This window comes from Lineus longissimus, chromosome 16 (assembly GCF_910592395.1).
Source record: "Lineus longissimus chromosome 16, tnLinLong1.2, whole genome shotgun sequence".
NCBI classification, from domain to species: Eukaryota; Metazoa; Nemertea; class Pilidiophora; order Heteronemertea; family Lineidae; genus Lineus; species Lineus longissimus.
The window spans coordinates 12,974,515-12,999,180 of record NC_088323.1 but is presented as its reverse complement, the minus strand read 5'-3'; the positions used below and the strand labels follow the sequence as shown (position 1 = coordinate 12,999,180).

The window sequence follows — 24,666 nt, the reverse complement described above, 5'->3', positions numbered from 1 at the left end:
CCGAGTGTGAGGATCGCTGGCATGACGTAACCGCTGAAGAAGCCAATAGCATATATGAGGATGTCAAGACCACCCCCTGATGCAACACTCTGGCTGTACTCCGTCCACGTGTATTCAATGCCGGCCATTACTCACTTGTCGACCGATGGTACAGAATAAAACGACCACTTTTTATGACTCAGAAGTAGTCAAGCCGAATAAAAAATTTAAAGGAAATTCTAAACAATCTTGTAGCATTTGGTGTGGCGAATTGCTGGTTGATCTGGCAGACGACGAGAAAGAAAGTCTTAAAATGTTTGTTCATTGTCACGTCTCAGACTTATTTACAATTTTTCTTACTGAAATGGGCCTTTAATAGAGTATTGCTGGAGATCCGGTGTAGAATGAGAAAACGTCCACCTGGTAAATGTGTCCAGTCCTATTGTATACCGACGGATTATGTTTTGAGAATAAAGAAAATAAGATAATGGATAATAAGATAAAAAAATGTTTGACGAGACAAACTTAAATATAACTTATTTTTCAAAGATCTATACTGAAGGAGTGCACATGATAAAAACCTTACAATGGTTTATACAAACAGTCAGGTATTGTTTTTCTTGATTTATATACTGGATCCACTCACCAATAAGATCCCAAGCCCGACAATACCCGATTTGTACCACCGCCTCGATTGGTAGTGTCTAAACAGTCGAACACAATAGTAGGCCTTTCGCAGCAATAAAAGGTGTGGGATATCTATTCAAGGGTTAACAACGTAATCGTCATGAATAGTCATGACTCTACAGCGGAACTTTTCATATAACAATAAAAGACCAATAATGAAAGAAACGAAGACAAGATATCCCACCTCCTTTGCTTAATTCCCGGTTGTTTAGGCTCTACCCATCGAGACAGTAGTAGAAATTGGGTATTGTCGGGCTTGGGATCTAATTGGTGAGTGGATCCATTATATTCTTCGTACGAAAAATAAATCTTTTTACCTTAATATTTGTCTTTATATTACTTACTGCGAGGCTGTGTTCATACGACAACAAGTGGGGACGTGTTGATTTTTTTCAAAGACCTTTGCAGGAGCAGTCTACGGGTTTATCTCAGCCGACAATAACAACGATTAGACAGTGGCTCTTCTATTGGTATGAAATCGGGCGAGTGGATTGGTCCTTAGTCACGACCTGGTGCGAGAGTGTGTCTGGAACCAACAACAAACTGATCGAACAGGCACATTGAAATAACGCACCATTATTATGAATCAAGATAATCAGAAATAATGTCTCCTCCATATACAGCATCATATCAAATGATATCAAACGGTTATTTTTACGGTCAAAATCCATATTAGATTTAGACTATTTAAAGCTAGATCCTGCAAGTTATTTTTGGCTCGGTAACACAACACATTGCAATAATAATAGTAAGGCAATTTTCTTTTAGCACATGAAAGTGCGCTTGGTTATTTGTTGCCCAACACCGTATTACGTTGCTTATAGTTGTTTGAAAAATCTTCTGGTACTTTTCCACAAACAAAAGTATATGCACTCTTTGAGGTTTGTCAGGGAAAGCATCTATTATATGCTAGAGTTAGAAGCTAGAGTTCCTTTTATCATTTCTTTTTACACGAAAGCATCTATTAGATGCTAGAGATTCCTTTGTTATTTGTCTTTACACCGAAAGCATCTATTAGATGCTAGAATTCCCTTTGTTATTTTCTTTACACCAAAAGCATCTATTAGATGCTAGAATTCCCTTTGTTATTTTCTTTACACCAAAAGCATCTATTAGACGCTAGAATTCCCTTTGTTATTTTCTTTACACCAAAAGCATCTATTAGATGCTAGAATTCCCTTTGTTATTTGTCTTTACACCGAAAGCATTTATTAGATGCTAGAATTCCCTTTGTTATTTTCTTTACACCAAAAGCATCTATTAGATGCTAGAATTCCCTTTGTTATTTTCTTTACACCAAAAGCATCTATTAGATGCTAGAATTCCCTTTGTTATTTGTCTTTACACCGAAAGCATTTATTAGATGCTAGAATTCCCTTTGTTATTTTCTTTACACCAAAAGCATCTATTAGATGCTAGAGTTTCCTTTTATCATTTCTCTTTACACCAAAAGCATCTATTAGATGCTAGAGTCTCCTTTGTTATTTGTCTTTACACCAAAAGCATCTATTAGATGCTAGAGTCTCCTTTGTTATTTGTCTTTACACCGAAAGCATCTATTAGATGCTAGAATTCCCTTTGTTATTTTCTTTAAACCAAAAGCATCTATTAGATGCTAGAGTTTCCTTAATTTTTCTTTACCCCGGAAGCATCTATTAGAGGCTATAGTTTCCTTTGTTATTTCCTTTACACCAAAGGCATCTATTAGCAACTAAAATTCCCTTTATTTTTCGTCTTTACACCGAGAGCATCTATTAGATGCTAGAGTGCCTTTATTGTCTTTCTTAACCTTCTAAACCGAATGCATATATTAGATGCTAACGTTTTCTCTGTTTACACTACAAGCATTTAAGCATCTATTAGATATTAGAGTTCCCTTCGTTATTTTTGTTAACACTGAAAGCATCTATTACATCGATGCTGGAGTATCCATAAGGTAAGTCGAAGATTTTTTTGAATTCTAACAAACCATCTCAAAGAATCCATATTCTCCCTGGCACCTGTGGGTTACTTATCAGTAGAGATGGTTCAAAGAGGAGCGGCAATGTTTGTAACTAACCGCTAACAAAGAAGAGAAAGTGTGTCGAAACTTACAAATGACCTAGGATGGGGGACCCTTCAATCAAGGAGGGAAGAGCAGCGCCTGACTCTTCTATTCAAGATCAGCAAGGAGATGGTGGCTGTGCCGGCGAACTGAATCGATTAATTGAATATATCAACTACAAAACACGAGCAACCAACCACGCGGAATATAACCAAAAATTACGTGCGAATACGAACACCTTCAAGAATTCCTGCATTCCTAGATCAGTACCAGTCTGGAACAAAATACCACAAGAGATCTTAGAGTCCATACTTGCTTACTTTATCCTCTTGACTTCTGAGCCACATTGGCGAATAAGGCATCCACTCGAGCCCGCCATCTCCCCCTATCCTCGGCCAATGTGGTGATGTTGTCCCATGTAATTCCAGTTGCCTTCCGCTTGCCGTCAGATGTCCAACGTAGGGTAATCCTTGTATGGCTGTTTGGTGGCATACGGCAGATATGTTCAATCCACATCCAGCGCTTCCTTCTTACCACAGTGGTCATTGGTACGCAGCTGGTTCTCTGAAGCAGTTCTTGATTGCTGATGGTGTTTAGGCCAGTAGATGTTCAAAATGTTACGTAGGCATTTGTTTCGAAAAGTCTCAAGATTGTGTGTGAGATTGCTCATCACCTTCCAGCATTCGGCGCCATACAGGAGAACACTGAGTACGTTACTCTTGTAAATCATGAGTTTTGTCGTGGTGCTGATCTTCTTGCTCCACCAGAAAGGCTTGGTTTGCTTTGATGATTCTTGCCTCCACATCCTTTTCGGAGTCTCCTTCTGGGGTCATGGTGCTCCCGTGGTACACTGCTGAGTTGACTTCTTCCACCTGCTCGTTGTTGATCGTGATGAGATTTTGGTTGGTATGGTTCTTCCGCATCATCTTATTTTGGGGATTGTGACTGCAAGTCCAATTTAACCACCTGTATCTACCATCTTGCTGGTCTTGTCTTGCATATCTTTGTGTCGGGACGACAGGAGGTCTATATCATCTGCATAATCCAGGTCTTCTAAGACAGAAGTGAGTGTCCAGCGAATGCCCCTTCTGCAGTTCTAGGTTGTCTCTGTCATCAGCCAGTTAACAGCTAGGGTAAAAAGGAGGGGAGAAAAGATGCATCATTGCTTCACCCCTGTCTTGACTTCGAAGCTGTCTGAGAGTTTACCATCACAGATGACTTGGCACTGCATCTCCTGGTAGAGAAGCTTGATGACATTGACCATCTTCGTCGTGATCCCATGGTGCAGCAGTATCTTCCAGAGCGATTCTCTGTGCAGGCTGTCAAAGGCTTTGCTGAAATCTACGAAGATGGTGTATATTGGGCTGTTCCACTCAGTGCATTGCTCCAGGATCTGCCTTAGTGTGAAAGTGTGGTAGTAGAAGGGTAATGGATGTACAATTGATACGAATAATATCTGCGTAATAGCCTAAGAAAACTTCGTTTTCTTGCACAAATCACACATATTTCAACTTGTCAAAACACCACAATTACCCTTCTACAACACCCTGTAAACAGCATTCTCGGCAACAATGGGTTACGTTACTAACACAGTATCGATTCTTGTTATGTACATTTGGTAAAGCTTATGTTACTGATAGTAAAATTAACACAAGATAAATGATTTATTACCCACTAACAACACAACATAAGGATATGTTTATATGTGACGTTTTTATTTTTGATGTTTATGTTACCCCTGATAGTTTTTTCACTCTAAAAGAATTTAATATAACTCCTGGGTTATTAAGATTGAAAAATAGAAAGGACTGTTTAAGATTGATGAATAACCCATTATTATTTATTATTGACCAGAATCAATTAAATCCGGCTGTATGGTCTGCAACAACTGGTTGTGGGATTTCAATTAAAGACCGTTTTAACCACAGTGATCCAATGATCAAATCATTTGACAGATTTCATGCATATTATCAAATATGTAAAATCATGAAAAACCTAGAGATACCAGCAAAAGGTGAAGCAATTTTCAACGAAGTTAACAATAACATAAATCGTAATAAACTAGGACAGTTATTGAGTGAGTTTAAGAAAATAAGAGTGAAGACTAATGATGCAATTATGAAGAAAACGGTTAGTAGTGTTGATCACAGTCATGCTGACCACAGTACTGTTCCTGGTAAGACTCCGGTTACTACCAAGACTATTGTTAAAGGTAACCCTATTACTGATAAACCAGATGACACACATGATACAATTAAATTCCTATTGTACACAGTGGTTGGTAGTTTGGTTGTTTAACTTGTTAAATAAATATATTTGAAGGAGAAGTAGAAGGAGAGGAAAGTATGCCATTGGTGTACAGAGAAGCTTATGAAACTAGAACTAATCTTGAGAGTCAAATGTTTTTTAAAAATCCAGTCAGTTCCTTCACTTCCATTTGTGTTCAATGAAGTCACACTTCCATTTGTGTTCAATGAAGTTTCATTAATCTTCTTCATCGGAAACTGATGAAGAAGATTAATGAAACTTCATTGAACACAAATGGAAGTGAAGGAACTGACGTAAGATACAACACAAATTTAGATTAAGAATTATTAGATAAACTAAAACCTGGTAATGAATTCAGTGGTAATCCTGATCCTAGTAAAAATTGGTTGAGAGAAGTGGAGACCGAATCTGATGAAATTAGAAATGAATTGAAAGACAAGATCGGGCTATGATGCTGAAGCTTCAATAAACGAAAAATTGGAAGTTCTAAGATCTCCTGAATTCCTAAAGGGCAGCAAATATAAGTTTACACCCGGACAATTAAAGAATCTGTCTAAACTCGTTTTTACTCTAGCAGAAATGAGTGAAACTGGAAATCGGGAATTCATACAACATATTTTAGGAGCCTCATGGCCTAGTGGTTTACACTGCTGGCCACCACGCAATAGGGCCCAGGTTCGATCGCGGGGAGAACCCATGATCGTATGTCTGGATGAACCGGCGTGGCTTTCAAGGAAATAAAATTCCTGGCTCTTCACAGTCCTTCGAATGAGACTCAAAACCGAGGTTCCTTGTACGTGGTGTCTATGCCAGGGCAAGCTAAGACCCCACCAAGTGAGGAACATGAGTAGCTTGCGTGGACTCTATCTCTCTCGCCAAAGCCAGACCACTAGGCCAATAAACCCAATTGACGCCTAACCGTAGTGGCACGCAGGATACGCTCATCCCGCCTTGGAGGAGGATTACTCCTAGGAGAATGACCCCTCCAAGTGCAGAGCGAACGCTGAAGAAGAAGATACAACATATTAAGAATGATCTCTTCATGCTTGGTAAGGATAAAAATGGAGAACTAGTTTGGGTTAAAATAACGGACAGGAATGGTCGTCTTCTAGCTAGATCAACAATTAAAGGATCTACTGGGGGTAAATATGTATTGAGGAAATTGGTAGAAACTTGATCTCCAAGAAGGTGATTAAATGGGGAACAGAACAGATATTTGATCTCTACAAATACAGTCATTATTCGACATTTAAATATTTGTGGTTAAAAGAGGAGGAAAGAAACGATAGGGTGTTTCAAGGTATTCAATCAAAGAATCTAATGGAGTTAAGATATGGTGTAGCTGAGGCTGATGTTACCAGTGAAACTAGTGATGAAAAGACACTGAAGAAAGTGTTCGGTAATAAATACAAGATCCATTAGATATTAAATTGTTTGAAACTCATGCTCCATTTTACAAGTTTCAAATGCACGAGGATGTGATCATTATTGAGATTACATTAGCACCCAAGGAGGAAATCATTGTAACAGGCACAACTGTAGCCATGAACTACAAACTTGAAAATAATCATCTGTTTTGAATACAACACAGTAACTCACAAGACAATAGCAAGTCAACTCAGTAACAAGTACAATTCTGGCTTCTCAATCTATCAAGATTGTATAGATCATTTCAAGACGGTCAATGTTACTTCCAATGAAACCCTCATTAACGAGAACATCAATTTTCCAAGGATGTCCATCAAAGGCATCTTGCTTCTATTCGTGACAGATTATGCTGGTGGTGCGAGAGACGCTGAGAAGTTCGAAAATCCTAATATCACTAGTACAGATTACAATGGAGGGTTTTCGAATCAAGTGTTCTCTGAAGGAATGAGAATGATGGAACGATGGGCGGAGATCAAGAAGTACTTCATGTCTAAAGATTTGAAGAATACGCATACGTTCTTCTGTCTATCCCAAAGGCCAATGTCATGTCAGTCGGTGGTAGAGCATTTTCAATTGGAGCCCCTCAGCTGTGGAACAAACTTCCTTCAACTGTTAGGAACTGCAGCTCTCTGTTATCTTTCAAGGGACAACTTAAACATTTGCTTTTTAAAGAGGCCTATCAAGCGCTTTGAGCGGCCAGTTATATAATGGTTGGATACTGCGCTATATAAGACTCGTATTATATTATTATATTATGATTGTTACATGACAATTGAGAAATACTATGGTGACTCTGATCATTACGGGTTGTGGTTGGACTTGAGAACAACAGAGGACAACCGTCTCCATGGTTCAGGTAAAAAGCTTCAAAACACAAAGGATGGAATACAATTATCGATAACAAAAGAAACAAGAAAGGGACCATACAAAATGCACACATTCGTGGTCTCTGATGCTCAAGTTAACATCCAGAATTCACAGATTGTTTCTTTAAAACATTATATTTCCTTCTACCTAAATGGATACTCCAGGGAAGAAAGACATCATCAATACTCTGTATCAAAGTGTACTATTAGCAACAACAACCATTGGTTACATTGGTTCACCAAGTCAGGCCAACCTTGAAGAGATTCTGAAACTTGGTGGAACTGTAGCTGTTGGTAATTTAACATTAGAGTACCTTTACGACCAAGGTATCTTACCCACAAACATAAAGAAATAGATTAAATAGAATTATTAATTTAAATTAAATGATATTTGTGTTAAACATTGATTCTAGAGACCACCCAGAACAGAGTTCAAGCGATTTAACTGTTAATCTCAGCACCGAAATTCAGAATGCATGTAGCATCAGTATAACGTATGCGGGAATACCTTGTTCATTTTACAACATCACTGAGGTCAGGGATAATAACAAATGTAAGGTCTTAATTTGTCATCTGTTGAAAAAAATTACGATACTCAATGACCTCTTTTACCTAGAAAGCTTTTCAATAATGTTTGCAGATAAATTGAGAGAACAGAACGTAAGTTAAAGTGCTGTTCGATTTAATCTACATGAACCCACTGGTAAGGCTATCATGCAATTAATGAAGAAAAGAAATCATTGGTACCAAATTATGTTTATGGGTAAAAGCAATGAATTATTTGGCTTTGAACATTCTTAAACTCCTTATTCTACACTTGATGGTGAGCTCATAAGCGATACCCGAATCAATTTAAGACCAATGAACTTTTTTGTTTTTTTAACTGTGACATAATCAATTCTAGTATGAACTTAGTAACGGGGAACCATCGGGTGTGCTAGCCACAAAACCGATTAAGGAAGCTAGCCTTGGAGAATGATAGCATACGGCTTTGATAGACCAATAGAGATACCATACAAATCGAGATTCAACAAGTTGGATATCCGCTTAACAGATGAACACAGTGACATTATCGAGCTTAATGGTTTTGATGTACAGTACCAATTGGTAGTCCAGTCTAGGTAAAATTAGATTGAATCAAATGGCAGGTTTTGGTATGGTACTTGGCTCTACTGTGATCAATGCATTCGCGTTCACCGGATCTAGTTACCTTTTTAACAAACTAGACAAGGATGGTTCCTTAGCTGAAATGAAAAAAACATGATAAAGCTCAAGAAGAATTACAGAAGGACTGAGCAGAGTGGGAGGAGCATAGAAAAACATTATGGACTTCGTTAACCTTGAATTGAAGAGAGAAAACGAGGCTGCTGGAGATTTTTGAAATACTGACTCTGCACTTTCATTGTACAATTACTTGAACCCACATAAGTCAGTAACAATTCCTAAACGACCTCAATTAAGTGACTACTACCAGCCAAGTGATGAAATGAAGAAATACGAGTACCTCTGGATTATCCTAGGAATAAGTGTTGTAGGGTTAGGGATTTACTACTTAATGGGTAAAAAGAGTAATCAAATTAAATTAAATTAGATCGAGCTTTGCCGAACTTTGTTCTCTTGACGAAGTCATGCTCTTATGACGTAGTCAGATTCATTCATCGTTTTAAATTTCAGTTTAAACATGAATAAAGCCAAGGGGATGTTGCAACCTGATGATTAATTTTGATCCCTTTTTCAACGTAACTTCTTCTATGTTATACTGCCTTTTATCTCAAGGGATGACACTATTTTCTTCCAAGGCATCTTTTATGGCTCCTTGATCCTTGTTAAAAAACAGGACTAAAATCCTGATGTTCTCCCTGAAGTCCTTAACAACTGAATTGTACTTCTGAACAAGTAACCAAACAGACAGATTGAAGTGCCTACTGGTAAAGGCTAAATGACATAACTCTGAAACATTCTACTTTGTGTCTCTCAAGTTGGTACAATCATCGATAATGAATAACGTACTTGATCCTTCAAAGGTTAATGTAGCAAATTTAAGCACAAGCTTCAAGTCACTTGACACAGCTGCTGGATTAACTATGTAGACATTTTTATCTGTGTGCATCCATTTCCTGTCATATGTCTTATTGCTGAAATATGTTGGACAGAAAATTACTATGCTCTGGAACTTATTACGATATCTCTTTGGTATCAAGAGCAAAATGTGTCTTACCACAATTGGTTACACCAGAGATTAGCATGTTATGTGGCTCGTAAATAAGCAGTTTTTTAACCATTTCAGATCTATTAAATGATTGAAAAAGATCAACCAGACAAAGTCCTGAGAACAAAGTTCGAACAGTATCTGAGGGATTTGTACTACAACCCTGAAAGTCATGTGGCTTACGGTTCATTGAGTAAAATATGGAAAAAGGTAAAGGAAGATAGACAAGAGCATAGCCAAGCGAAGCTCTCTGAACGTAGTCCGGGGTCGAAGAAACTTATTAAGTACAAAGATGTGAAAGAATTTCTATACACCCTGCATGCCAACCCATCAACTACGTAAACCGGCCATTAAGAAATTCACCTTTAGAAAGACAATGGTATCTTACGTCGATCAACAATGGCAAGCCGACCTGGTTGACATGCAGAAGTTTGAGAGTAAAACCAAAGGATGCAGATACATACTGACAGTAATCGATTTATTCAGCTCTCACGATTTGGCTCTGGCAGTGAAGAATAAGAGAGGAGAAGAAATAAGAGGCGCATTTAGAGTTATCTTCAGAGAGGCAATGCCAGAAAAGATTCAATTCTATGATGGTACTGAATTCTACAACAAACACTTCAAGGAGCTCTTAACAGAAAATAACATAGAATGGTTCTCTACATTTTCAAGTAAGAAGGCAGCAGTAGTAGAAATTTTTAACATAACTTTAAAGGATAAAATGTGGAGGTATTTCACTGCTAAGGAGACCGACAAGCGGATTGATGTTCTGGATGATTTGGTCAGTGGTTACAATAATACATTTCACTCATCAAAAGGTATGAAACATACAGACGCCAGAAAGATGGAAAACGAAGGAGCAGTATGGTACAACCTTTACGGACTTCACCTCAAAGAAACCTTCGGTGAACCAAAGTACAATGTAGGTGACAGTGTAAGAATTTCGAAGTACAGGTCTATTTTCGGTAAAGGTTATCTGCCCAACTACACTGAAGAAGTACAGTGTATTCCAAATCAAACAGATCATCTTCACTCATCATATCGTCTACAATCTTTCAGATTATCAAAAAGAGGAAATTCAAGGTTACTTCTACGAACAGGAATTGAGTTACATTCCTAATCCTGACCAGCTAGAGTACAAGATCGAGAAGATATTAAGGTACAAGACCAGTAAAGGTGAGAAATACGGATTAGTGAGGTGGAAGGGTTGCAGTGACAAATTCAATGAATGGTTACCAGTTTCTGAGATAAAGTCTCTGAAAATTTAATTCAAAAAACATTTCATCTATTAAATTGAGAGTCAAATAAGCATTACAAACTATGGTACAGTCAATGTTTACCCAGCTCTGCTGGCCTGTCAGGACACTATGTCATGCCCTACTATGACTTCGTCAAGAGAGCAAAGTTCGACTAAGGACTGGGTAAAATGTTTTACAACAAAGACTGAGAGCGAATTCGAAAAGAATAGAAGAAAGAAAGTAGTAGATTACTGTAAAGTATGTGGCGAATAAATTAGCAAAGAATGCACTAAATGTGGTGAAGAGAAATTACTAGGTGATGGTGAATTCGCTAAAGATGGTAAGAGAAGCAAATGTAGGTCTTGTTTCAATTCAAACTACAAAGATTACCTTGACAAGAGTGGCAACAGAGACAGAAATAAAGTGAGAGTTGGCTTAAATAGGATATCTAAAGTTCAAGGTGTTGACAATTCGAGCTTTGTGACGAAGTCATATTCGGGATTACGTTTAGGTTGCTCTGATGATTTCTTCAGAAAATGGTTAAACTACCAAAGATCTATTGCACCCATAACTGAAGAAGAGTTAGATCATGTATTACTAATAAAGGAATTTAAGGATTACCCCGAACTATGTTTCTCTTGGTTTAACATGAGACATATGTCTAAGGAAGAAAACAGACAGAAGAGTGCTACAGTAGACTAGAGTCTTTTTAAATAACAGTTAGATAGGTCTATTAATTTCATGTATGAAATCGAGAGTTCAGGTTGGTTTGTCTATCGAGACCAGAATGTGTTAACAGATTGGAAAAGAGTCATTTATCAGTATTTTGGTGGTTACATGTACATTGAATATGAAAATGCTTCTCTACTTAATCAGATACGGCTTTTAAACAACGAAATGTATCTAAATGGCATAAGCATTAAAACTGTTAATTTAATGGTTGAATTAAGAAATTGAATTCAAAGTAATTTATGTACACCAGAAGACCTAGAAAGAGCCTTCAGATGTAGGTATCATTTATCTAAATAAATGAACAGAACTTGGGGGTACACCAAGAGACCAAAGAACTGGAATAGTTGAAGAAGACAAACCTGACTTACAGGGATCTAGTTCATCTATATAGCGTTCCAGTAACCAAACCACTATCTAAACCGTTGTCCAAACCAATTACTGATAGAACGTGACCTCGTCCTGAGAGCGGACTTCGTCCTGAGAACAAACCTCGTCCTGAGAGCAAACCTAGAACAATTGATTCTAGTTTTTCTCATTAACTAAATGGAAGAAGGCAATACGCTTTATCCAAATCTGAGTACTCATAATCTGAAGATGCCCGACCAGGACTATGTCCAGAGAGCTTCGCGCGACCCGAACTATGATCAGAGAGCTTCGCTCGAGCGTGACAAAGTCAGGCTCGACCAGGAAAACTTGAAAGCTCAGTGTTTCAGACTCAATCAAATCAGTGATGTTAAGAAGTTCTTTGAAGATAAAATTGAATGCAGAAGAAAGATATTTTCAAAATACAAGAAAGCATTTGACGTGATTACTGGCATCAGCGATTTCCTGAATATCACCAGTGTGGCTGCAGGCTCTTTTGGTTTTTCAGCATTAGCTGGTGTCATCACTGCACTGATAGGTTTAGCTTTGGGTGGTGTGACAATAGGAAGTGCCCTTGTTTCGTCAGGTCTGAGTTGGGAGAAAAAGAACATTCTTAAGAAAATAGAAAAAACATGAAAAGATAGGTATGCTGGCCATATCCAAACTTAACATTATCAATGATTTATTTAGCAAAGCATTAACAGATTCACACATGTCTACAGTGGAATTCAGTTTAATTCTAAAGGAGAAGGAGAAGTACATTTCCATGAAAAATGCCATTAGAAAGAAACAAAGGGATACCAGTTCCAATGTCGTCGTAGAGTCACTTAAGAAGACTTTTTTAGAAGAAGAAAAAAACTAGCACATACAGAGATGTTAGAGAAACTGAAATGTCAGTGATGCCAGTTCCTGGAATGTCAGTACCTGGAAACGGAAACACATACATTTACAACTATCACTTCCATGGTCAATATTAGTTACCATCAGTACCTCCTTACACAAACTTCGTCTAGAGAGCCTGACTTCGTCATGAGAGCTTCGCTCTAGCATAGCTCGACACCAGATTAGTAAATTTCTAGATTGATTCTAGTAATTAAATAAATCTTTTTAATCTAATGGAATGGCCAGAAGCCAGAAAGTTCATTGTGTTACGTGTTACAAGTGCAGTTCATACAGCAATATGGCAGCTCAAAATAAAACCAAGGGTTATAAGACAAATTCAGTGGATAAACAGACAAAATTAATGCAACATTTGGAACAGGGCCATCAACAGGGTCCTCAGATGTATGACCCTCTCTCAGGTCTTAAGTCACTGAATAAGAAACTTGCATTTGAAACAGAAGAATTAGTTAATAAAAGGAAAGTTAAGGATATCGAAGTGGTAAAAGAATTCGGTAAGCCTGTTGTCACCATTTGCCTGAACATTGACAAAGAAGCAAAACAGGTTTATGAGTACAGAGACAAGTTGGAAGAGGTCCTATTCAAACTCAATGATTACCATCACAAAATTAGTATCTCGGTTTTTACTGAATTCATGAGATCAGGACACTGTCCAGAGAGCTTCGCTCGATCAGGACAAAGTCCAGAGAACAGAGTTCGATCCAGACAAAGTGTTGTTCATCCCATTCAGTCTCTAATGGAAAGCATAATTTCAAGGAATCAGGCAATTTATGCCGTAACCAATCAGTTAAATAACATTAAGGCTCAGATTGAGTAGAAGTGTTTTCAAGGAAATGGTTTGTCATTGTGATAAATTCTTGTGGCCTTACAATCTGTTCATACAAAAAGTGTAAAGGTGGGCATTACACTCAATTACCATTCAAAACAAAAGCTGTAATCAATGTACAATCAAATGATCATAAACGTTTTCTATGGAGTCTATTGGCTGCTAAATATTACAAAGATACACCAGTCGAGCATAGCTCTATTGACAAAGTCACAATTGACAAAGTCATAGTCACAACTGAAGCTCTAGCCAAACTAGATAACGGTAGTATCAAAATGTACTCCTTTCCTGTATGTATTCAAAAGGATATCTCCAAGATCGAGAAAGACAACAATCTCAAGCTTAATGTTTTTAAGTTACAGAATGAATCAGCTAAAAGCATCTATCATGCAAAAAAAAGGGGTTCCTTTAATGATGACAGAGTCCGACTGGAAGAGATATCAGGAAGAAATGCACTGTTACTACTGCAATCAGTTGCTAGGTTACGACAAGGTCAAGGATCATGATCACTACAATGGTAGTTTCAGAGGAGCTGCTCACAACTCCTGTAACTTGAATAAAAAGAGAGCCATGTTTGTTCCAGTGTTCTTTCACAATCTCAGTAATTACGTTTCACACCTATTCATTAAAGAATTAATGACTAAACTTCCTGAACATAAGAAACCTCAAATACTTGCTGAAACAGCAGAGGAATACATTTCATTTCAATTTGGGTGTTTTAGGTTTTTAGACTCTTACAGATTCCTTCAGTCCAGTTCAGACAACATAACCAAATCAATGGCAGACGATGATTTCAAAATAACAAGACGGATGTTCCCTGTTAATGAGGATTTCAAACTCTTGAGAAAGAAAGGATCAGTTCCTTATTCCTTTTACACATCACATGAAAGTTACCACGTTACTTACTTAGAGAAGTTTATGTTCTTTGATGAGTTAAAGAATGAAATGTTGAAAGATTCAGTTTACGAAGAGGCAAAAAAGATATGGGATCATTCTAAAATCAGAGATCACAGAGAGTTCATTGACTTGTACCTCAGAACTGATGTGTTACTTCTAGCTGATTTATTGAGAAATTCAGGGAAATCAATTTGAGCTACTTTCAGATCGACCCTTGTCACTGCTACTCAGCACCCGGTTTAACCTGGCAAGCTGGTTTGAAATACACTGAGATAAACCTCGAACTTCTTACAGACAGTAACATCATACTTACTTTTGAAAAGGCAATAAGAGGTGGTATTTCAGGAGTGATGGGAACAAGACACGTTAAGGCTGATGATTGCCACAAACTACTTTACATCGATTCAAATAACCTTTATGGTTGGGCAATGATGGAACATCAGCCTTATGGCAGTTTTGAGATGATTAAAGACAGATCAGGACAAAGTCAAGAGAGCTTCGCTCGATACATTACTGCAGAAGATATACTAGTACATGTATTAGGAATTCCTAGGCACAGTGAAGTAGGCTACTTCTTAGAGGTTGGCTTGGCTTATCCCGAAAAACAACAAGTTCAAATCAAAGAACTTTCCATTCTGTCCTGAATCTCTCTCAATCGATGATGAGGAATTAAGTCCTTACCAGAGAGAATTACTTGGTGATGAGAAGAGATCTCGTGTAGAAAAGTCAGTACTGACTGTACCTCAGATAAAACCAACTACATAGTGCATTTTATAGGATGCTCCAGTTTTACTTAAAAAGTAATGGTACTTAAGAAGGTTAATTCTGTGATCAGTTTCAAGCAGTCAACGTGGTTGGCGTCCTACATTGATTTTAACACTAAAAGGAGGATGGATTCCACTACTAATTTCGAGAAAGTCTATTGTAAACTGATGAACAATTCTTTTTACGGCAAGACCAGTGAAAACATAAGGAACAGGATGGAAGTTGAATTGGTCACAGACGGAGAAAGAGCCAGGAGCTTCATGGCCAATCCTAGGTTTTCCTCAATTTGCATATCTGATGAACAGAACGCAGCTATTAGCATAAGGAAAACATCTATGAGGTTCAACAAACCAATTTACATGGGTACTTCAGTCTTGGAATTGTCTAAGTTATTAATGTATGAGTTCTACTATGAGTTCTTCAACCTTACTTTGGTGAGAAGAACTTGGAACTACTGTATCTTGATACTGACAGTTCTGTCTTAAAGTTAAAGACTGATGATTTGATGAAAGACCTGACAAATCTTAAGGACCATTTCGATTTCAGTAACTACCCTAAGGATATCCAACTCTACGACACTAGCAAGAAATTCGGTATGTTTTATGAGAAATACATTGATTACAGTGATTCAAACTTTGTTTAATGTTTTAGTATCTTGCTCTTGATGTCTTTTCTCTCACCCATTAGGTCCAAAGTCTACTGAGATATCCATTCTCCCTTCTTTGATCGTCTGCACCCAATTTTTTTTCCCTGTTTGTTCCATCGCCTGGTTGAAATCCAGTAGACATCTCCGCTTCATTTTGGAGGATCCTGAAACTTTTCCTCAGGCTAGTCTAGAAGCGCTGTCGGGTGGCTGCCAATGGGTTCTTCAGCTTTTAAGTGTCAAATCTTGGCTGGGTTTTACTACCTGTCTTTACTTTCCTAAGCTTCAACTTAAGCTCGGCAATCAATAGCTGCGCGTACACCACGAAATATTGGTGGACCAATTGCACGTACACCACCACATTGCCGCGACAAATTGGTTCGGCAATCCATTGCCGATACAAATTGCCGGGCGAATTTGCCCGGCTTGTTAAAAGCTCGGCTTTGTTGTGGTGTACGCGCAAATGGATCGGCAATTAGCTAGTTAGATGGTTCGGCGACAGGCGGCGCTTTCGAAATGGCGCTTTCTGCTTATTGTTTGCGCGCCATCTGTTGCCGGATTTTATAACTAGCTGCAGCGCTGGTGTACACGCTTGCTGGATTTTCGATGGTGCGGCATTGGTTCGCAAACCAAGATTGGTGGTCCATTTTCAGGTGGTGTACGTGCGGCTATTAGGTAATGGTCGCTGCCAACATCTGCACCACGAGAATCTCTAGCCGCAGGGAGTCTAAGGCGATTAGAAACCTCTACTGTTTCACGAGAGATTTCGATGCTGATACAGAATACGATCGAAATCTACGAGAAAAATACGAGATCTAGGATTCATAGTGTCTTGAATCTGTGCTTCCATGTGGCCAATCTGGTTTGTCGTTCTACCATTCGGTGATGTCTATGTCTGTTTGTGGATGAGCTTGTGATGGAAGATTGTACCTCCAATAACCAGGTCGTTCTCCCCACAAAAATCAACTACATGTAGAATGAAAAATAACATAAAAATCATAAGCAAAAATCTGCATTTGTCATGACTATTGAACACAATCTATGGAATTGCAAGTGCAAATGCATTCAAATACTTATTATCTCTGTGTTATTTTAAAATGAAATGGTCCAGGGACCATGTGCTCACCTCGGTAAATGTAATGCATGTCATTTGCAGTGGATATGGGGAGAACAGTTTCAGGCTAGTTTCATCAGTTTTCATTCCATTGAATAATATTATTCTTCTCGGCTCAATGGCACCAAAGAAAATTACCGGTACCATCAAAGTATAGTATTTTGGTTATAAAGTTGACTGAATTACAGGGGTATTGAAGAGTGCACATGTCACAAGGAAATTGGTTGACATCTTTTCAACAGTTTTGGAGTACTAGGACTTTGTTGGATTTTCAAGATGGCGGCCTGGTGGCCATATTTATCATCAGATTTGACTGAAAATTAGGGATATTGATAAGAGTACATAGATACATAATCACATGAAGTTTGGTTGCAATCTGTTTAGCAATCTGCATTAGTTTCGGGGAAATCGGACTTTGTTTAATTTTCAATATTGGCCATATTGGTTGATGGATTTGACTGAAAATCAGGGATGTTGTAGAGACTACATAGATATACAACCAAATGAAATTTGGTTGCAATCCGACTTTGTTTTATTTTCAAGATGGCCGCCTGGCGGTCATATTTGAAGTCCGAGCGGGATAAATTTTTTGGGTGGGATAGAGGGTCCATAGATACATGTCCTCACAAGTTTAGAACCTTCTAGCTCAAATAGAAACGAAACGTGCCACTTATCGGAGATTTAGTGAACTTTGACCTCTGTGACTTTGAAAAGTAGGTCAAATCAAAAACCCGGGTGATATGTCATTTAACCTTATTAGATACACAAACCCGGGTGTTATGTCATTTAACCTTATTAGATACACCCACCATAAAAATTTTGTCACTCTACGTACAACCATTAGCTTCAAAAAGGCAAAAACCAACTTCCAAGATGGCCGCCTGTAGGCCAGAAAGTAGGTCATATCGCGAAAAAGAAAAATATGTCTGGGCATATTGCCCAAAGCTACCATCACACCAAGTTTTAGCCATCTAACTCTAGCGGTGACGAAACGTGCTACGCTAACGGACGATGACGGACGACGACAGACGCTGACGCGCCGACGACGACGACGGACGACGGACGCCACGGGGGTATCGTATAAGATAAGACTAGTGTAAGGGAAGGGTTAGGGTTAGGGTTAGTGCTAGGAGTAAGGGTTAGGGTCAGGGTTAATAGCGTTAGAGTTGGGATTAAGGCCCAAGAAGGTGAAAATGATCGTCGCAAGAATAACCAGTAGTTTGTATGTAAAATGCATCAGGGATAGCCGCGGCCAAATTAAAATTATAAAAACAGAATTGTTCCAACTACAAAATATTTGTTCCAACTAAAGTATGGCAACTCCAAAACATGATTTTTAAGAGGGTATATCAGAGATAGAATGGGAAAACTGTGATAAAATGGGTTAACCCCCCCCCCCCCGATTATCACTTTTATGACTGAGGGATACTTTGAGGCCACATTATTTACAGTAACCAGGGCCCATCAGTTGCCCAAATCCTTGTTGGAGACTGACGCCAGCGCTAGAGCATGATGATGATCATGAAGTGTATCACCAGTGTATCACCGTAGGGTTGGACCATTTCTGACTGAACGAACGCCAACATACCAAGGGTGTCGTCCAGGGAGAGAGCGAAGTAAAAGAGGATCATAGAATCATCATACATCGGGTAGGCCTAACAGGGGCGTAACTTTAAATTTGTCAATTGGTCAATTGGGTGTTAGGCCGAAGTTACATGGACCTCATTCGTTCATTTCCCAGGATTCATTTTCCCCTTTTGCTTTCTTTTCCCCGTGAATGCACGGCCTTGTGGCGTGCATTCACCGAGGAATGAAAGAAAAACCCGGAAAGTGACTCGAGGTAAATGAACGAATGAGGGCTATGTAACTTGTAAGTCTAAAGCTAGTTTACCAAAATATAACTTCATGAAGAGGGCCCGGTTGCTCAATCGGTGTTGGTAGTAACTTGGCTAGATCTACTCTTATGACATTAATAAAGAATGCAATTTGCAGAAGGATAGCTAACGCTGGCATTTGTCTCTAACACCGATTGGGCAACTGATGGGCCCTGGTTACTGTAAATAATGTGGCCTCAAAGCAAGCCTTAAAAGTAACCTTTTAGTCATAATAGTGATAGTAACATCGGGGGGGGGGGGGGGTTGACCCATTCTATCACAGTTTTCCCATTCTATCTCCGATATAGGCTACCCTCTTAAAATCATGTTTTGGAGTTGCCAACTTTAGTTGGAACAAATATTTTGTAGCTACAAAATTCTTCCGGAACGATTCTGGAGTTGGCACGGTACAAACGCATGTAAGGAGCGCCTCTAGTGTCAAAATCGTCAAACTATGTGGGGCGAACGCCGTTTTGCCGTGGGGCGAAGCATGGCAACTTCCGCTCCCAGCATTCCCGGCTTTGATGGCCAAAATGGAGGCCAAGTCATGAAAAAGTCATCGAAAAACTGTCTTTTTATACAGATTTAGAGCTGTTTGAGTGTGATATATTCATTATTTATAGCACGTGTGGAAATGAAGAATAAAATCTAAGGTTAGCAGCTATTTTGCATTTTCATCCGGCATAGCGCTGCGGAGAACTTTGGTGTTGATTGGAGGTCCGTTTTCAAGAGGCTGAGGCTGAGGGTGAAACCCATCCCATATCCCATCCGTCCCATGACCATGCCCATAGTCACTTTTACACCAGGCGGAGGAAATCACTGCTAGCCAAAACAAACCTTATGTATAAGGAACATAATAACAATACATGTGGTGTGCGACCGTGACCATGCGGTCTTTTGTTTGCTCAAATTGCTGCATGCTTGCTTCAATGGAATGCTTGTTCAAGTTGTTGACAGACTGAGACAGAGGCTCACACCAGGCGAGGAAGTCATTGCGGGCCGAAACAAACCTATATATAGGCACAATGAACAAAGTATCATCTCATATACCTCAAGTGAGATTCTGCGATTATGATAGGCTGATACACATCACGTGACCGTGTGGTATTCGCAATGTTGCCTGCTCATCCAGCCGGTCGACATTTTGCCATGTTTGAATTGTTTCCCGGCGGGGCGACATGCGGCATGTTACCATCCGTGGCGGGTAATAGTTATATAATGTGGTGTGCGACCATGCGATCTTTTGTTTTCTGTTTGTTTGTTTTGGCCCACTATGACTTCCTGCACTTGGTGTAAAAAGGTCTATCAATGTTTGTTGTGTGCCAGTAACTTTCTCCGCCTGCAATGCCACTGGTGTAGTAACTATAGTTTGGTTCAAGATGTTCAGAAATCTTGAAAATCGCTCTCATTTTTACAATTGCTCTTGGAATGGATTTTCATCAAACCTTCATGCACCTCAAATTGATTGTTACAGCTTGTCCCTGCGTTTTAATCCAAATTTACTCATAGCCATATGACATGTATGAAAGCCATTCTATCTTTTCTACCAATTGAGCTGGACGTGCAATGCAATTGAATTATCCCAGAACGACGAACAGTTCAAAGAAAAAACATTACACTGCGAGAGCTGTGGTTATTAAAGGAAAGGTACTGAGACTTGTCAGTGACAGTGTATTCCACTGAGCAGATGGCTGGGTGGACGAGAGTTTTCCTGCCTGATGCATATATATTCAGTTATACTAACTCCCGACCTACCCCGACTTTTCCCGACATTTACCGACTTGCGGAAAATGTTGCCAAAATATAGTGTATTAATCATCAGAATATTTATATTTGTACTGTTTACATACATATACAGCACGTCTGTTAATTTCAAGACTTTTGAACGATGCTAAGTTGAGCAAATCAACTCCAATAATTACATCTATTTACCGACCGCAAGGCCGAACATGAGCATATGCGCTATGCATGTACAGTTTACAAGAAGCGACAACCACAACTAACAAAGATTACCGACCTGCAGAAAATAATTGCGGTTGGTAAATAGATGTAATTATTGGAGTTGATTTGCTAAACTTAACATCGTTCAAAACTCTTGAAATTAACAGACGTGCTGTATATGTATGTACACAGTACAAATATAAATATTCTGATGATTAATACACTATATTTTGGCAGCATTTTCCGCAAGTCGGTAAATGTCGGGAAAAGTCGGGGTAGGTCGGGAATTAGTATGACCCTATATATTTCACAATCTCCCGTACCTTATTCATTGTGCACTAGGAATAGGATAACAAGGGGATCAATTAACATACATGATTGATTCTGAATCTGGTAATAGATACATACAATATAAATTGATGTATTGTAAAAGCGATTAGACAATGACACGAGCTAACCATTTGGCTAAGTGTGTTGGTAAATTAGCGGCTAGTTGCTGTGCCAAACAAAATTATAATCATACTGCAACCAATCAATCAGTCAATCACCTGAGGTCCCAGGTTAAATTCCTGGTCTGTCCCAGTACATTTATGTGATAGAAGAGAGGCTGGCGCTGGGCGACTCTCTTCAGAAGTATAGGTTTCCTTCGGGGTCTCCGGTTTCCTCCTACTTGCATTACATATTGCCGAATATTGCTTATGGAGCTGATAATATTCTACATGTAGTTGACACTCAGCTCTCACCTCAAAAAATTGCAACTAAGCTTTTTTAAGCAGCGTCACAGACTAGAAAGAACACCGGTCACTGGGAAGCTTAAATGTTTCAACGTCATTAGTGCCGTCAGCGGTTTTGAATTTGAAGACAAACATTGGGAAATAGCTCTCCAGGGTCACGCCTTGACCTATGCACCATCTGAACAACTGGAACTTGAACAAATTCTTTCATGAGCTGAAGATATTCATTACAAATGCTGTGTTCTGAAGCAGACGTTAGCTAGAGTTGATGGGCTGTCAGTGTCAGAGTCGCGTGGTGGAAATATCACCGCCTGTCACCTCTGAGGTGCTGGGTTCGATTCCCGGTACACTCGTGTGATAGTATTAATAGAGATGGCAACTCGGTTTCCTTTAGGGTCTCCGGTTTCCTTCTACAATTCTACATTTATTACAATTGCCCAATATTGTTTATAGAGCTGATGATGTCCTAGTCGATGCTCAGCTCTCAACTGACAACTCCATACTCGAAATTTTGATAAAAAATTCATATTCATACTTCAATCTAAATGATGTCTTATTTTCAGAAGAAGAATGGAGTTACGTTGATGCAAGTTGATCCTTGCATAAGTTACGGGGTCAGTAATCTGCAAAGAATCCATCATGGCGGCTTCTTCCACCGCCAGCCAGATCAACATCCCTGGCCACGAGACCGGCACAGTTGACGACTCAATCACAACTCTGCGTCACAGCTGGACGCGTAATCATAAACTTCACGATCGCGCCAACAGCGACACAAATCTGGCTGAGATTGAACAAGACCAGCAGTCGAGTCTGTCCGTTAATAAGTCCAACTACATCTTAAGGAGCCATGATGGAAATGTAACAATATCTTGGGACATAAAGGAAGAAGTTGGTTCTAGCGATTGGATTGGTCTCTTTAAAGTCGGTAGGTTTGATGTTCGTTCTATCTCATTTTGTCAATACCATACTTCAGGACTACTGAAGTCCATTAGTGATTTGGAAAAGGAAAACAGATTTTTTAAATTGGCAGAAATTGTGATAAAGGTAGTTCTGAAACCAATAGCTGGAGACATTTTTTCCCAGTCTGATTTTGATAGTCAACTCTGTGGGAAATGACGATGACAAATCCAGGCAGTGTTTTCCATTGTGTACGACATGATAGATGACAAAGTAAGACAATCAAGTTCCCCTTGATCACTTGATTCGTCATTCCCTTACCAGGAAATTGTGTTGGGGAGGGGAGTCCCAAAATTCGATTCAAACTAAGAAGGAATTGGTGGTAGTTTTCACACAGCAGCTCAATGCAAAAGTCTGACCGGAGGGTAGAGTATGGATGACATAAAATAGCATTTTGTCGTTGTGTGTGAGATATTGATGACTGAAATTACCTTCTTGTGTAAAAAGCAAAAGAAAGGAAATTCTGACTTGGACAGCCTATAGCCATCTAGCCTTTAGGTGAAACTCAGTGAAAGTGTGTCAAGCCAATCAGTTGAACCACTTGTGCCGGAAAGAGATGAAGTGATACATACATTAAAGATGCCATATCACTGTTGGCAGAGTCTGGCTGAGCACATGTTCCTTATTAATACTACTAAAACTCATTACAGTGGAACCTCTCTATTAAGAGCCAGTTTTTATAAGAGTCAGGCAGGTGGTGATTCATGACCCTCTCAGATTTGTTCCTAAATTTTTTTATTGGTAGATATATGTTAATAACGGACGGAAATCACATTTTCTATCCTCAATAGGGTCCACTTTTTTTTTAAGGGCCCCTGGAATATTGGGGTCAAAATGGGCCTAAATGGCAAAATAACCAAAATGTGGTTTTCAAATGCTGGTATTTCTGTGCGCCCTTAGTGAGCCACAGAGATTTTCATGCGTGTAAGTCTATTGGGTATTGACTTTCAGAAAATGTGAAAATTTTGGCGGCTGACTTAGGGCGCAGCCCATAGGTGGCGCTGCAAAACGCGACATTTCGAAATTACACACACCTTCAGAGAGGTTGTGTGGTTTGCGCCCTAAGTCAGCCAGGGTGTTTCATGCGTATTATGATACATTAGCACCTACTGCTTTGATTTAAAGGAAATTTACGGCGGCTGACTTTGGGCGCACAAGTATAGGGGGCGCTTTTTGCCGCCGAAAGGTGAAATTACCACCTTTTCGCACAGCAAGTTCTCCATGAGCCCTAAGTCAAAACTGATCAAACATAGCTCAACTAGTCACCCAGCATCTCTAGTACCAGTGGTTAGGAGGGTTTCATGGCTGGTTTGCGTATTAACCCTTTTTGCACCGTTTTTTGTCGGGTCACTACGCGAAAAGGCTGAAAATGGAATTTTGTAAACTTTCTCCGATATTCATAAAACTTACAGGATTAGCTCCTTTTGCACTGAGAAAGGTGTTATTAAAGTTTCTGTGGAATGCAGCAAGCCACTTTTGTTGTAGGCTGCCATTTGGTGGCAATATTGGAACTATAAAGCAAAAGTACCAGTTTTAGTGGAATTGTATCTTTCAAACCGATTATTTGATTTCGATCAAATTTGGAGTACATTTTCACTGAATCAAAGCTAAAACTTATTTCAGTTCTAATCAGCAATCTATTCAATTTAAAAAGTGTGCCAGACAAGACAAAAGTCAGTTCAAAAACAGTATGATCTGTGAATTCAATGTTGGTTTAGCCATTCACCAATAGGTTTCCTTCCTGTCTAAGACATCAATCAAGCATGACAAGACATTGCCCATCCTCGGCACCCAGTGGTTTTCCATATGCTCCAGCTCTGGATGGGACGTAGGAGTATCAAAAACCTGAAGCTCAGGATGGACATTGCCATGTGGCATGACATTTAAAAAAATCTGTTTTAATCAAACACATCCTGCATTTTGTAAGTATGATGATGGCAATATGTGATAGATAAGACTGATATAATTTTGTAAGACATGCAATTTTTTAATCTCGGGGCTTAAAAAAACTATAAAAGATCATAAAATGTGAGATGGGTGTGGCAAATGTTGAACACACAGTGCATGCATGCATGCATCAAACAAACTGCATGCTAAAGTGGACAAGCCCACACCCTGTTCACCAAATGATCTTGCCTTGAGAACTGACCCGCCTACACAATACTTTTGCAGTTCTTCCCTTTCCTTTAGTTTGCTGCTTT

At 39.1% G+C, this 24,666-nt stretch overlaps 1 protein-coding gene across 1 annotated transcript in view; it reads left to right on the top strand.

The window, feature by feature from the left end:
* The first annotated feature begins 19,360 nt into the window (after positions 1–19,360).
* The window catches only part of LOC135500387 (E3 ubiquitin-protein ligase HECW2-like), a 30,693-nt gene continuing 25,387 nt past the window's right edge, over positions 19,361–24,666 (top strand). The window contains exons 1-2 of the mRNA XM_064791830.1: positions 19,361–19,486; positions 22,072–22,433. Coding sequence (XP_064647900.1) covers positions 22,148–22,433 — 286 coding nt within the window. The 5' untranslated portion in view covers positions 19,361–19,486; positions 22,072–22,147. The remainder of the gene's footprint in view (positions 19,487–22,071; positions 22,434–24,666) is intronic.